The following is a 14779-nucleotide window of genomic DNA, read 5'->3' as shown; positions in this document are numbered from 1 at the left end:
GGAAGGCACTGGAATCCTCGTCGGCAGCTTCGCTTTCGGCATCATTGACGCACTAAAATTGGCAGCTTATGCCTGCGACTGTATTTTATTAACTTGTAGCACAAAATTGCCTTCTTAACAAAGTAGCAGTCGGAGGGTTGCAGCGCACTTTAAAGTTGGGCAACTTGGCTCGTCTGCGCCGTGCAGTTCCACGCGCCATTTTTACGAATTTGAACAAAGGCGAGAAGCTGCGTCGGCTCTCCGGCAGTCCGCACATTTACGATGAGTTCAGCAGACAAGCAAGCCGATGTCGCCACGCAGCAGGCCGACGAAGTCATCTCGGCCAAGGAGAAGGGTGCCGGGGACGCGAAGACGGAGAAATCCCCGCAAAAACGGACTTCGGCCGAGGTGAGTGGCGAGCCGGTCTCAACACCGGCGCTCGCGCTGCTGTGTCCGTTGTGCAAGCCGCGCGGCGCTAGAGCACGCCGGCGCTAGTCGCGGCGTTCTTAGCTGTTTCTTCCTAACGAGCCTTGACGACGACGGCCGAAATCCGACGCGTCGGCAGTGCTTAGCGTTCGGCGGCGTCCGTTAGCGCTAGCGAAGGAGCCGATTATGCGCGAGCCGTGCGCGGGCTCCTGTTCGCGGCCCCGCACCGGTCTCTCGCCGGGGCCCCCCCGCTTGAATTAACATCAGTCATTATGGGGGGAGACCGGCGCTAAGCCTAACGCCGGCTGCAGCCGCTGTTTTTTCCGTTTCGTGGGAAGCCGCGTTTGTTTAATCGGCGACGAGTTTCGTCTCGTCGCGTTCTGGTTTCGTTCGGCGTCTCCGTAGCGCGCTGCCGATGGCTCGGCGGCGTACTTCGCTGCGGCCGGCGACCAACTTCGACCCCCCCCCCCCCCCCCCCCCTTCCTTTTCTAAGGTCTCGGGCTTCCGCTTCTGTCTTGTTTACGGCGCTGCGTGGCTGAGGGCCGAGTTTCGGGCGTTTTTTTCGCTCTTTTCTTGCGCTCCGTTTTGTTCGCCGAGCGCGTCTTGTCACGTTTCAGAGACAGCCCGTCGCCGCGAAAGCGTTGAAGCCGGCGACGGGGCGCGCTTTTGTATGTGTTTAATACCTGCCGCTCGCAGGCAGCGGCGTCTTCCCTTCGCGGTTTGGCCGCCTTTTTCCCACCGCGAAGCCTTGGTAGACGCCGCGCTACTAGCCCGGCGTTCCTATTCGCCGACTCCGATCGAAATCCGCGCTCGTCATCGTTTACCATCATCGAAGTCTCCGGCTATGCCGTCCGACGCGGGACTTCTCCCCCTTCCCCACGCTTAGCGCGCTTTTTGTCGCTAGTTGAGTAGTGCCATAGGTTCCGGGTCAGTCGCGCGGTTCAGGCGTATTTTTCCGTGTGTGCGTGCGAGCGGTCGTGAGTCGTCGTCGTTGAGGTTATTTATAAGCGCGCGGCCAGTAGCGACCATTCGCCCCCCACGCAAGACGACGAACGATGATGCGCCGGTTTTTTTTTTCACCTGTGTTCTCTTTTGTTTATTTTTCTCTTTCGGGCTCCGCTGTGGCGCGCGCGGCCTCAGCTTTTGTTTAGTCGGCCTCCTCGCCACCCGACGCGCGGCGAGTTCTTTGGCCACCAACGAACTCTCCCGGCATTTGCCGCACAACCAGCGAACCCGCAAGACCGAAGTGCGCGAGGTTTTTCCCGCCCGTCTTGTTCCCCTCGTTATCGCGACCTGCACCGGCGGTGTACAGAGCGAGATAGCGTTCCGGCCGCAGTGTCCGGAGACTTCTACTGTTTTCGCTTTCGCTGCATTTTTTTTTTCTCTCACAACAGCACCCCCCTGATCCCTCACCTTCCTTTCTCAGTGGTGTGCGTCAGTTCGCCGAGCACTTTCCTCGCGTCCGTTGTACCTAATCTAGGGGCACGTTGCGCGCTCCGGAGCTTTGTCGGCTCCCGTTTTTGTATCTAATCTAGCGCGTGTGGCGAGGTCGTTGCGAGTAGAAGGCGCTGAAACTGGCTGGCTGGCTCTAGCGTCGCGCTGGGTAGTTCGGCGGTGCTGAGAAAAACAAAAAGGGCCCGATGCTTCGCCGGTTGCGAATGAAGAAGCCGCTGGCGTTGCTACCTCCACGGATGGAGAAATAGCAGAAGAATGTTTGAAATGCCCGCTTGCAGGTCCCTTTGAAGAACGGTCGAAAACTAGAACGAGCGGCTTTTTTTTTTTTTTTTTTAAGTGATGCGAGGAGCAGGCAGCTGCGTGAAAGTGGAGGGCGGGCGTGGGGGAAAAAGATCAACCGTCGCCGCCATCCTTTCGAAGGGGGAAGTGAATCGGCGGGGGCGATATTCGATTCGGTCGCCGCCGTGGCCTCCTTTCCCCAATCGCTACCTCCTCCGCCGTCCCGGGGTCAGCGAAGAAGCAGCAAAAAGATCGATAGAGAGCGGCGGTTGAGCCGCTGCCTCGGGAGAACCGTTTGGTAGGAGCGCGGCGGCTGTCTTTCTGGGTCGCCGACGCCAGTTGATCGCCCCGCGCGCGCGAAGTGCCGACGAATAAAGAATGGGCAGGGAGGCAGGGCCTCGGTCCCAGCGACGACGCCGGGTGGCCTTTCACCGCTAATTTTAGTCCCGCCGCGATGCGTCAGGCCCCGCCGCCGGTTGTGGAAGGCGAGCGCGCGGCGGCATCCCCTTCCTTCCCTCCGGCCGACATGTTCGTCATCGGCCCACCGGTCGGCCATCCTGTTGCGCTAAGTCGCGAACGCGGCGGTGATCAATTAGCGAAGAGGGAGCGCCAACGTGCAGCCAAGCCGCCTGTGTTGTATGTGCGTGCGCGCTGTAGTCCATCGCTTCTCTTCCTCTCCGTCATCGTCGTCTGCGCCGCGATGTCGGTTCCGCCATCTTTGCAACCGGCGGCGCGGCACTTCGCGCAGCCGGCGCCGCCGTCCTTCACGCTCACCTTCAAACGTGCGCGCGCGCGCCGATTGGCCGGCGCCGGGGCCTCACCTCCGCGCCCCATTGGTGGGCCCCGCATCCGTTGCCGTGACAACGGCGTACGTCATGCGCGCGCGGGCTGTTTGTCGGATGGCTGCGTTTTGTTGCTTCTCCTTGTTGGGCTCGTTTGCTGTGTGTGTCACTAGTGGGGAAAGCGCTAAAGCTGCGGCAAAAAAAAAAAAGCCGGCGTGGCGCTGCCGTCGGCAGCGATGTAGATCGGGTAGTAAGCGGTCACTGCATTGAAAATTGTCGCGAACGACCACGTTTATCGAGGTTTTCCTCACAACCTTAGCAATTACCGAACGTTGCGCACTGTCAGTTTCGACCCGAAGAAAATCTGGCGAGCCTCATGTCTACGCAATCGCTGGCGTCGGCAGCGCTACTTATTGCCCTAGCGGACGTCTTCGCCAGATGCGGCGGGATCGCGTTGTTGACCTACTGCAGTACGCCTTTTGTGGCCTGCGTGGGTGTCCCGCCTGCCTGGCGTCCGATTGCTGAGCGGGCACGTGTTGCGTGGCGGTTCGCTCGTGCGCTTTCGGCAGGCATCAATTTGCGTACAATGGGGGGGTCTTGTCGGTGCAGAGGAGTGTGCGTTGGCGGCTTAAATTGCACCGCTTCCCACGAGGTTGCTCTCGTGTAAGAGGAGCGGTGTTTTCGTTCTCTGGTCAGTTGATTTGGGTTAGTGGGAAAGGGAAAAACCACGTTATGCGGGTTTTTTTTTCTTTTTTGACGAAAGATGTTTTTGAGCTGTGTCATATCCTGAGTGGGATGTCGCATAATGGTTTTCAGCCATTCGTTCAAATAGTTCTGAGGCTGTTGGTTGTAGTAGTGAAGTAAAAGGGGTCAAAAGAACGTGAAAGCTTTATCTTCTGGTTAAGGGGGGTGAGAGCTTTCCATTCCTTTTTTACCTTGCTAGCTACAGATTGTGCCAGCACTTGGGTTCCAAGAATTGTTAATTTTTGTGGAAGCAGGTAGCTACTGTTATTATTCGGAATTACTGGCAATGCTTCATGCAAAACGTTTTCAGAAACACCTACCATTGAAGAGAGGGAAGCATCTGTAGTACCTGGCTTCGTAAATAGCACAACAGGCAGGATGCCGCAGTGATGTGTCAGGAAATGGCACTTGTGAGTATTGCACTGCCCCATCTTAACCTCTAAGGACAGGTGGGAAATGACAGTGTTGCTAGGTAGAATTTATCTACACGGGTACAGTTCAGACGTAGCTGCCACCGTGACTCAGGCGTTGTAGCGCTCAGCTGCTGACCCTAAAGGCACAGGTTCGATCCCAGCCGTGGTAATCGCATTTTGCATGCGATTACCATGAAAATGCGAAACCAGTGTACTGTGTGATTACGGGGCACATTGAAGAACCCCTGGTGGTCAAAATTATCCGCAGCCCTCCAGTATGAAGGCTCTCATAACCTGAGTCACTTTCGGACGTTAAACACCTTAAACAAAATCAAACATGCTGCTAGGAGTAGAGATGTAAAATTTCATGAAATTTTGAATGGCATGAAAAAACACGTTTTTTTTTTTCAGTTTTTTTTTTTTTCATGAAAAATTGGAAACTTTGCAAAACGTGACAAAAACAAATTTATTTGCAACAGCACGACAATCAATAAATAATGCTCCGAAGCTCAGTTGAATATGTAGTTATAGATGTCATATTGTGAAACGAACTTCTTTTCCTATTGCACCGAGAAGATAAATAATGATTTGCACTTCAGGCAAATATGGAGATATAAATATCATATTTGTGGAACAAATTCCTTGTTCTATTGCACCGAGAAAGGGAACATGAAAACTGATCTATAAGTCACTCCATATCGGACTCAGAGTCACTGTCGCTGGATGCGGCACTACGCGCAGCAGCATGGATTGAAGCTGTGTCCACAGCTAGGTTCGACTGCACATACACAAGCTTTCGAACGCGTTCCCCTGAAAGCCTGTTGCGAATCCTTGCATGCACGTTTCCGAAACGGGACCAGTTTAGTTCGCAGCTGGCGCGGATGGTGTTATCTGCAGCAGGCGGCAAGCCAGACGAGTTAGCGGCTGGTTGGTGCAAAGGCCTTGCCACCAGGTAGATAGGGCCACGTGTTTCGCTGAAGACCCTTGTCCTGGACCAAATTCCTGTGGATATCCTGTACTCTGCTACGTTGGGAAATCAAGAAGCTGGGCTTGCATTTGGTTAAAACCGCCTACGTGCACAGCAGCCTATGTTATTTATGCCGTGTGTGCAGCGCTGTAGAATTTGCAGCCATTTTGTTCTGCTTCAGCCGTGAGTTCAAGTATTAGTGTGTTTTTAGGTCAAGCCTGGATCTTATATGCGACCTGGCCTTCAACTCGCGTACTCGCAGCACGAACGTTTTAAAAGCACTATTTGGAACCGGCGATGACGACTGCTCTCCAATCGTTCAACGATGCACTCTGTAATGGTTTTCTAAGCAAAAACAAAAACCTAAACTGAAAGCAAGCAACCATAAAACCTTCAAATTGCATTTTGAAATTTTCTATGTTTCCATTTTCCCTCGTCTGAAAAAAGCGGGGGAAAAAACGTTTTTTTTTTTTTTTTTCAAAATTGCAGTGTTTTTTTCAGGCCTTCACATCTCTAGCTAGGAGTAAAGCTTTTAAAGCTTTTCGTTATTATACGCGAAACATAATCAAATTTGGCATAACATTTTATGCAGGTTTCAGGGTTGCAGCGTAGTTGGAGTTGGCTGTTACAGTTGCCAAGTGATTTCTGTTTGCACTCATAAAGTGGTCTCTGGGGTATTGCTGATTAAGGAAAAAGTGCGCAAATTTTTATTGTTGAAGTGTTAACAAAGCCATGTTCTGTGCAGTAAAGCTATTGGTTTTCTTTTCTTTAGGTGCCTAATACTCTCGGAAATGAAAGTTAATCCCAAGCTTATTATTGCGCAAATACGTGAGAAAATCTAGAACTTTGTTATACTCCTCGATGTCTCTGGAATCGTGCACAAGAAGAGGAACTATTCTACTGTCATTCGTAGCAAAATACAGAAGAGATGAGCGATGGCGATTGCAGTATCAGTGGACGCCAAGAAGGTCAACCTTAAGATTCATTCCCTCATTTGGTTTTAGTCAGAGAAATGCAGCCTTGCGACCAGCGCAAGCTCGGATCTTTCGTCTTCACAGTGAAGCAAAGTGACACTATGATGGCTGTGCTCGGTCATCTGAAAGCCACGTATCCGCAATCAGAAGCACTGTTCATCAGAAGCACTGTTCACTCAATTTTTTATGGTCACATGTAAAGAAAGGCATTCTGTTTTTTTTTTTTTTTTTTCCAGCATATTTCTACTGGATATTTTGTTGTGATTTTGAGCTACAAGACAACCCTAGGATTACAGGGGGAAAGTAAATTGTAAAATTAAAAGTTAGCCCAATTGGCCATTTTATTTGCCACGTCTCCCCTTGAGCACTGCGATTCTTTCCTCAGTGCCATTTAAGATCATTGACTGGATTCGTCATGCGTTCCAGAGGCCAGTGCAAAAACATCATTGAAATCTGAGCATGCAAACTAAAGTTATTCCGCTTTGAAAATTTACAATAAAAATATCAGACGAAAGTGTATTTTACTTGCCCATTTCACTCACAGAGTACTGAGATTGGGCGCTGCCAATCAGAACTGCGCCTAGCACATGGAGCTTGCATGCAATTGTTGCTTTGCTGGGGAAGCCCACAGTCACCTTCTTGAACAACAGCGCTTGCCCCCAGGAAAGTCTGAAGCCTAATCAGTTTATCTTATCTTAAACCTTATCAGTTTTCGTTCACTTTCACTGCTTCCTTCCATTTTTGGTGGCATGGCAAAAGCTTGCAGTACTCAGAGACGTAATATTTTGGATCCGTTTCCAGAGTATAAAGAACAAGATTCAAACTGGATGCCACCTCATTTCCACTGCCTAAAATGGTCGCTACATTGCGGAACCATCGACTCGAAACGGGCATCTCTAGAGAAGATTAAAATATTAAATATCATGATTTCGGCGTCCTCTTTGGGCGTTACGCGTCACAATGTCCCTTGCTCTGCATACAAATCATGACATCGTGCTTTACCTACATCGCAGGACCCAAGGAGGGAAATGCAGTATTTACAAATAAAAGTGTTGTCTTGGCATTGCATGTTAGTTATGTGATAGGTTGAGTAGAGCGTTGTGAAATATGCTGCAGGCAGTTGAAGTGGGGAAAGCAAAAGTGGTGTTTGAGTCGTGCGTGGATTTAGGTGCTTAGGGAACCTAAAAAAGAGCGCTCTTGGGAATATCAGGGTTCTTTGGAATCCAGTTTGGAAACCCCCTGGTTGATTTAATGTATCCCCAATGAATGGTAGCTTACCAATATCCCTGAACAGAAAAGTGTACCACAGCTGTATCCTACCGGTTCTCACCTATGGGGCAGAAACGTGGAGGCTAACAAAGAGGGTTCAGCTTAGGCTAAGGACAACGCAGCGAGCTATGGAAAGGAAAATGATAGGTGTAACGTTAAGAGGGCGGAGTGGGTGAGGGAACAAACGCGGGTTAATGACATCTTAGTTGAAATCAAGAGGAAGAAATGGGCTTGGGCAGGGCATGTAATGCGAAGGCAATATGACGGCTGGTCCTTAAGGGTAACGGAGTGGATTCCAAGAGAAAGCAAACGTAGCAGGGGACGGCAGAAAGTTGGGTGGGCGGATGAGATTTAAGAAGTTTGCGGGGATACAGTGGCGGCAACTGGCGAAGGACAGGGTTAATTGGAGAGACATGGGAGAGGCCTTTGCCCTGCAATGGTTGTAGTCAGGCCGATGATGATGATGAATGCGGTAATCATGCAAGTTTTGCGATCCCGATGTCCGGCTCGCAGGACAGTTTCTTGTGGGCAGACTGCATTTCATCGCTTGTGTCATCTCACTGTTTTTTTATTCTCGGGGTCTTTTGCAGGTCGCCGATGATGACGACGTGAAGAAGAAGGTCCAGAAGGTGAGCATCGACCTGCAAACTTTTCTGCCTTCATTCAGCACTGAGAGCGTGTGCTCTTAACAGATGCATAGAAAAAATGGCTTCTGTAAATCTGTCGCTCCCTCGTAGGTTGAGAGGCATGCACAGGCAATGAGTGCCAATGCCCGATACCTCAAGCACCGATTAAAATATGCCCCTGTAGATTGGTTGCTGCATTCTAATTGCAGAGAGGATACTTTCAGCACATAGCAGACTAAGAGCCAAGTGGCAAGCTTCTTGGGAAAATGCAGGACACAACAAGCTGCATACCATAAAGCCCATTTTAAAAGAATGGAAATCATGCCGCCATAGAGTGCGTTTTATCGAAGTAATTTTATGTCGTTTACGCATAGGTCACACACACATCACCCATAACTTCTTATTAACAAAAAAAGACAAACCTCTGTGTTAAATGTGTGGTGAGGAGCTCACAGTAAATCACATTTTAATTTCTTGTTCGCGTCTCGAAGAACTTAGAAAAAAAATTTTTACGGTATTTTACAATGAACACATTCCATATCGTCCCGCATTGCTTTTAGGCGAGGAAACACTTGTCGAGTTTTCACTTGTTTGTAAGTTTCTAAAAAAGCCTGTTTTAAATCTATTATAATGTAACCTCTGTACACTTGACATAACATCATCTAACCTTGCGTTTGGCGCATGATAGCCATAGTTGGTTATGCGCCATAAAACCTCATATAACTAACATACTTTCAGCCGAAACAATGCTTGCAGTAGATAGAAAATGCTAGAAGTGAAATGATCTGTCACTGATGATGTATGAGGTATTGTACAAGTTGAAAATGGGGGCATGCTTTACTTCTCAGTCAGGCTTCTGCTCGGCCTAACGGCTGCGTAAAGTAGTAACAGCGGCGCGCAGCTTTGAGGAAGGTAAGGGTGTTGACGAAAAAAATTGAGCTGTATAAAACGGCGTACTTGGCTTTGCAAATCGTGGACTAGGCAGTTTTAGATGTTCAGTTATTGACCTTTCTGGTTGTAAATCCGCAAATCCTCAACAGTATCTTTGGTGGTGAAGTACTTTTTGAACGCAGATGAGTTGTGCCAGCCAGGTGTGGCTTCACTGCCTGTCGTTTTCTTCGCAAGATCTCGGTGGGGAGCAGGTCTAAGATGAGGAAGAGTTAAAAGTGAGGTTTAGGACATTGTCAGTCGTGGTACCTGAGCTTTGTAGCAACAGAAAGGTGCTCGTGTGTATTTTTTGGCACTGTTGCGAGCTGCATGTCTCACGGGGTACAAAGTTGTTCGAGGTTAACCGTAGAGGTTTTGCCATGTCGTCTCCTAATCTCTGTTAGCTGAACTGATTGAGCGACGGCATTAGTTCCAGATTGAAGACCCAGACCAGTTTGCAGATTTCAAATGCGAAGTTTCTGTGAAACCTGCTTAAGTGGTTTTAGTGAGTAATGACTACATTTCGTCGCGTTGTGCAGGGCGAGCTGGGCTGGGAAAAGAAAACTTTCAATCTGAACCATACTTTTCTACACCTGTCGGGTGTCTCTCTTCTACTGAAACAGGCGTCTTTGAGCAGTATCGTCATGTTGTTACATTGCAGTCATCACTTTCCTCGCACATTTGAAGCTGTGTAGTCAAGCGAGTGTTTTTGAGGGCCTGTTGAATGATGTGGTCTTTTCTCTTCCTCCTTTTCTTCTTCCCTCCCTCTTGCTCCCCCTGCCGCAATGGGCCTGGTGCTTGAAGACGGACCACAAAGGTGAGTCGGTGTTTTAATATTTGTCTCTGATTGCTCCGTCGTGTCATGCTTGGAAGTGGGCAGAATCTGGTTACAATTTATGCAACCTTTCTGCCGTGAGCTTCAGGAGTGTACTGTCACAATGAACAGTTCATGGGATGAGATTGTGAGCGGGGGGAAGGCTGTCACATATCCAGTCACCTGAAATGTGTATAGGTCCTTGCGTAGTCTATCCGTGTGGTAACAGTGCCGTGCGGGTCCTTCACACTAGGCTGCGCTGCCATTCCTTTCCTAAATGGGTCGTCGAGTCCATCATAAAATCTGAAATCTAAATTTTTTTGCTGCAAAAGATGCGTTTTCTGTTGTCAAACAAACCAGTATATCTAGAAAGAGCCAACGTTGGCTCAGTGTCCTCGGTGTTGTTTTAAGAAAGGGAACTGAAACGTTGCAATATGTGGCCCTGATTGGCTTTCTGATCAAATAGGGGAGAGGCACTCGTAACGGCGTCAAGGTGCTTCAGTTTGACTTTCAGCTAGGAGGGCAACCTCACAAATGGGTCAGTTCGTGCACACTTGCCTAGAGGCTGGAACGCCTGCAAAACGCCAGTGGCATTACATGAAAGCTCATGCACTGTACAGTTCTTGCTGCAGCTGCGTGGTGGTGGCTTAGTTGTGGCTCGCATTTAATTTCAGCCAAGTCTTTCCAGGAAAGTACACCACTACAATTTTAACGCTGGAATTCCTTCATTGCTTCTGCATTGTAATGGAGCACGCTACTGTGAATCCTAGGCGGTGTAGATAAGTGTGTGCATTTTGTCCTTGAATTGCTGGCAAGCACAGTTTTGGTAGGCTGCGAGAAATATCCTTGCTAATGTGTAAACCTGTGGTTCTAGGACGAGTTCCTTTGGCTTGTGGCAGTCGTCTTTATATTCTGGAAGTGTGTAGTACCCACCACCTTTTATTGCGAAAGCAATATTGCCAGCACTTTTCTGCCGTCGGCGGAGGTCGTTCCTTCGCTGTCACGTGGCACGACCACGTGACGTCACGACCAGAGGAGAGCAGGGGCCCCAATTCGTCTCTTCGGGCGTAGTCGTTCCTTCGCTCGGCGCGGCGGCTACCACGTGACGGCCTCCTCGGCCCGCCGCGTGAGGACGCTCGCTAGGAGAAGATACATGGGTCGCCACAGGCGCACTCCACTTTAGTCATGTCTGAGGAGTTGTACAAGGCGTCGCTGGAGCGACAGATGAAGAAAGGCAAGAGCGGTCTGCTAAGCAACGCGCCTATGCCGCAGAATGGCGAGCCCAGCGGCATTCTACAAGTTTTCTTTCAGTCGCAGCAACAAGGCATCCAACAAGGCACCGCGCCGAACGGGTGGTGGCGTTCCTCCCTTCCTTTACAGTGCGGTTAGGGTGTCCACCGAGATGACAGAGAATTACTGCGCCATTTCCTTTCCTCAAAAAGCCGGTAGCCACGCGTGACCTGTAGACGCGGTGCACTGCGTTCCTTCAGTTGGAGGCGCTGCGCGCTTTTGCAACCTGCCAGGCTTTTAACCAAAGCTAAGCCCCCGCAAATTTTTTACAGAACTGCTTGTTTCTCACTTGTAATGCATTAATACTAATTTCGAGTGCTTGACGCACCAGTTGTATAATGTTTACATTTGCACTGTAGTTATTGGTGTGATGGTAAGTGTAGTTATTGGTGTGATGGTAAGTGCAGTTTAGCCGGTATGACTAACAGTAAAGATGGGTTGCCTGTTGTCATGTGGCCATCGCCTTTTCATATGGGCTCTAGCTAATTATGTAGGCCGAAGTGAGCGCTGAAAGCTGCAGGCCAGGGCTTGAAGACTCCTCTGATCAGCTTGGTTGACGTGTGGTTTAACCGGTGCAGGTGACAAGAAGGAGAACGGAGAGTCTGACGAGAAGTATGAGGAAGGCGCCGGCGATGAGGAGGCGGGCGATGATGAGGATGACGATGCCGTTCCCGACGGGGAGGACTACGACGAAGAAGGGGATGACCCCGAGGGGGACGATGATCCAGAGGACGATGACGAGGATGACGCGTAAAGTGGTGGCTGGGACCGACGACAATGCATTGCTGCTGCTGCTGCTGCTGCGCGCGCCTTCCCCCTCTTCCTCTCCTCACACCTCCCCACCCCTTCCGTCCGAACTCCCTCCTTCGGAAAAGGGAGGAAGCCCCGGTCCCTTCTGCTGCAAGCGTTGACGGCTGCTGCCCCGTCGTGTGCCGGTGAGCGGCGGTTGCCCGGTTCCTCGGCCGTCGTTGTCATTTCAGCCGGCCTCACCAGTGTGCAGCTGCTTGCTACTGCTGCTCCAGACTCCGTCGTCACGTCGCCTGTGTCGCTGCGGTGTGGATGAGCACGCGTGTGTCTTGCATCATCACCCGGTTGATTTCCCGCAGTGCCGGCATTGCCGTCGCCCTTGTCGGCTGGAGGGACTGGCCTTTCTTCCCCCGACCTCCTCTTTCCTCCTCACCACCCCCCTCGTCCTCTCTCTCCCAGTCTTGCCTCTCTCTCTTTGCGCGGTCTTTGTTTTTATATTGTATTGCGTTTCTTCTGTTTGTCGTTTCTCTCATCAAGAACTCATCACCGCTGTCTCACACACAAACCCTGTTCCCTTCTCGCTACTCTGTTCATGGAGGGTTTTCTTTTTTTTTTTTTTCGGGCGCTGTGGAAGACATAGAAACATTGGGCATCACATTATGCATGCGCGTTGGGGAGAAGGAGGCAGTGGTTGCCGGGGTGTTCGTTGAAAGTTCTTCCGCTCTTTTTTTTTTTCATGCTAATGGATTTCAGTATCACTATGGGCTCTCCTTTTGGTCTGCCTCTGCATGATGACAGTGATGCCACGATAGTTCCAGTGTTGTGGCTTTCTTTTTGGCATCCTCTGAAATCTCTTGTACATTTTTTTGTTTCTGTGGTTGCAGCTTTTTTTTTTTCGCATTTCCTAGTTTTGCATCCCGAGTGTAAGGAGCGCCATGGGCGCTGCGTCCGGTGTTTTTTTTTTTTTTTTGCCATCATTGTCTCTGTCACCCACATGCATTACATTAATCATTGCTAAACGGAAGCTGTGCAAACCTTTTTGAAGTCGGGCACTTCTTGTTTGTTTATATAAAGTGCAGCTTTTGAAGTGCTGTTCTTGAGCATTGACAAGTTAAATTGGCTCCTACCATGCATTTTGTTCTACTGACAAAAGGAGTCTTTCTGCATAAAGATGACAGTTTGAAAGCGAGTCATTGTATGACCCTTTGAGGGGTTCAATTGATGCATTCTCAACTTGTGCGTGGTTTTTCAGGGTGCTGGATGTCTCTGCCAAGCTGAGCTGGCTGGTAGACATGCGGTGTTTGTTGAGTGCCGTGTGCCTGTTGTGACATTGTGTCCATTTCTTTTTTTACTGTGTTCAGACAAGCTTGCAATAGTGAGGTGTGCAAAGCATTACCGTGCATTGCTGGCAGCGTTGTCGCATCGATACAGCAGTCATGGACAATTCCTGGCTTTTTTTTTCCCCTCTTGAGGTCGACAGCGATTTTAATTTCAATGCAACCACAGTGTTTATAAGTTTGTTTTTTTTTTCCTCTGTCTCTCTCAGTGGGAAACGAAAAGAAACCACATCAGATCAGCCAATAAACAGTGTCACTCAATTTTTGCATCATCACCAAACATGACCATGAGTGTACCTTCATTTTTGTTCCCTTTCTCTCTCTCTCTCTTTGGTGTGTGCGTGAGAGTTCTTTGTCACCGGGGGATGGAAATGCCATTTAGTTCTTCCGTTTCCACTTGGTTCTCTGAAGCTACGATGGCAGTCTTGTATGCACATTTCACTGGCAGTTTTTTTTGTCTTTGCCCCGAAGTTCGTCGTCGCTGTCAGTGTCAAATTTGGCTAGGGAAATGTAGCGTGTGTGACAAAGCCCAACTTGTACATTTTGCCAAAAGAGAGACGGCCTTCGTAACTTCCTGAAGCAGCTTTTTCTGAGGCAACACCTTTGCCCAGTGTTCATAGAGAGCTTGTTGGAGCTGTGGTTGAGAGCCCAGCGGCATTGAGCAAAAACCATCACCATCGCAAGCTTTTGTGTAAAGCCTATTCAGTGTTGTGAGAATACGTGTGGATAGCAGGTAGCTCTGGAGAGTGTGAGAATATGGCTGGGAATCAGAGCCTCGCATATGGCTCCATTCTGCTAACATTAGCGGTAGTGTTCGCAGTTGCATATTTTGCCTGGGCCATTGGTGCCAGCAATACCCCTAGGCCGTGTTGTGTGCTCGTGTGCGGTGAATTCTGCGGAAGCTCTTGAAATGTTGAATGCCATCGTGACATTGCGGGTTACCTTTCTGGGTGCCATTTCCATCCCCTTGATTCTCTGAACGACAATGCACATTTCTCACATTTTGTTTGATGGATTTTTTTTCTGTGAACGGAAAGTACTTTCACACTGTAGATACGTGATAAAAACACGATGACGAAAAAAATTCTCTGTGCGCATGTCATTTATGTTCAGGCCATGGTGAACTGGAATACCACGGTAGTTTGGAGAACAACACATGGTTGTTAGGTGACAGCTGTTAACGAAACCAGTGCTGTAACTGCATCACTTGGCATAGACACCAGCGCAGTGCTTCGGTATTCTAGTTCACTGTATATGGGCCATTTTATACAGCAGGGTGGCATGAGCCATGCCTGCACGCATGAACTAAGCACTTTTCACCACACCTTCAAGCAGTAGGCACGAAATTCATGGTTGCGCATATTGCACTGTTCCATCAGACTTGGTAAGCATAGATTGCTGTGTTAAATTTGCCTACACTCAATAATTTGTTTCAATTTAGTTTGGTTTCCGGAACGCGATTTCATAGGGCAGACAAAACCAATGTTGTAGTTCATCATTCTGCTCATATGGCAGCCTACCCCAAAAGTCGGAATGGCAACAAATGAAGCAGCTAAAGTATACACTAATGTAAGCCTTGTATAACTGCATTCCCAGATTTATGGGCAGCAAATTGAGTACCAGGGCTTCGATAGATGTACAGACATTCAAGGGTAAACAGCATTGGTACTCGTATGAGGATCACACTACTGAAGTGAGCATGGGGCTGGTTTCACTGCTTTGTTGTAAGTTCATTGAAATAAGAACGTGG

The 14779-nt window shown here is 49.3% G+C and overlaps 1 protein-coding gene across 2 annotated transcripts; it reads left to right on the top strand.

Moving 5' to 3' along the window:
- The first annotated feature begins 90 nt into the window (after window positions 1-90).
- On the top strand, window positions 91-13309 carry LOC149330729 (uncharacterized). Of its 2 annotated transcripts, none has more exons than XM_089561385.1 (4): window positions 91-387; window positions 7879-7917; window positions 9613-9658; window positions 11524-13309. In XM_089561385.1, exons 1-4 carry the CDS (start codon window positions 262-264, stop codon window positions 11697-11699), a joined length of 387 nt encoding a protein of 128 aa, XP_089417511.1. In that variant the 5' UTR covers window positions 91-261; the 3' UTR covers window positions 11700-13309. The 2 variants fall into 2 exon arrangements, with proteins under 2 accessions (XP_089417511.1, XP_089417512.1); XM_089561386.1 differs by having other exon boundaries at window positions 125-387; window positions 9646-9658.
- The last annotated feature ends 1470 nt before the right edge of the window (window positions 13310-14779 follow it).

The sequence above is a fragment of the Amblyomma mixtum genome, chromosome 9 (genome assembly GCF_055824585.1).
Source record: "Amblyomma mixtum isolate Tamu chromosome 9, ASM5582458v1, whole genome shotgun sequence".
NCBI classification, from domain to species: Eukaryota; Metazoa; Arthropoda; class Arachnida; order Ixodida; family Ixodidae; genus Amblyomma; species Amblyomma mixtum.
Note: the sequence above shows the minus strand (reverse complement) of the source record. Positions and strands in the feature narration are given on the sequence as shown.

What these genes read in the sequence shown, in the direction of transcription:
- LOC149330729 (XM_089561385.1), top strand. Translation starts at nt 262, where the DNA reads ATGAGTTCAGCAGACAAGCAAGCCGATGTCGCCACGCAGCAGGCCGAC. An exon ending in AAAAACGGACTTCGGCCGAG is followed by an intron (nt 388 to 7,878) that starts GTGAGTGGCGAG and finishes GGTCTTTTGCAG; the next exon opens with GTCGCCGATGATGACGACGT. An exon ending in TGAAGAAGAAGGTCCAGAAG is followed by an intron (nt 7,918 to 9,612) that starts GTGAGCATCGAC and finishes CCCTCCCTCTTG; the next exon opens with CTCCCCCTGCCGCAATGGGC.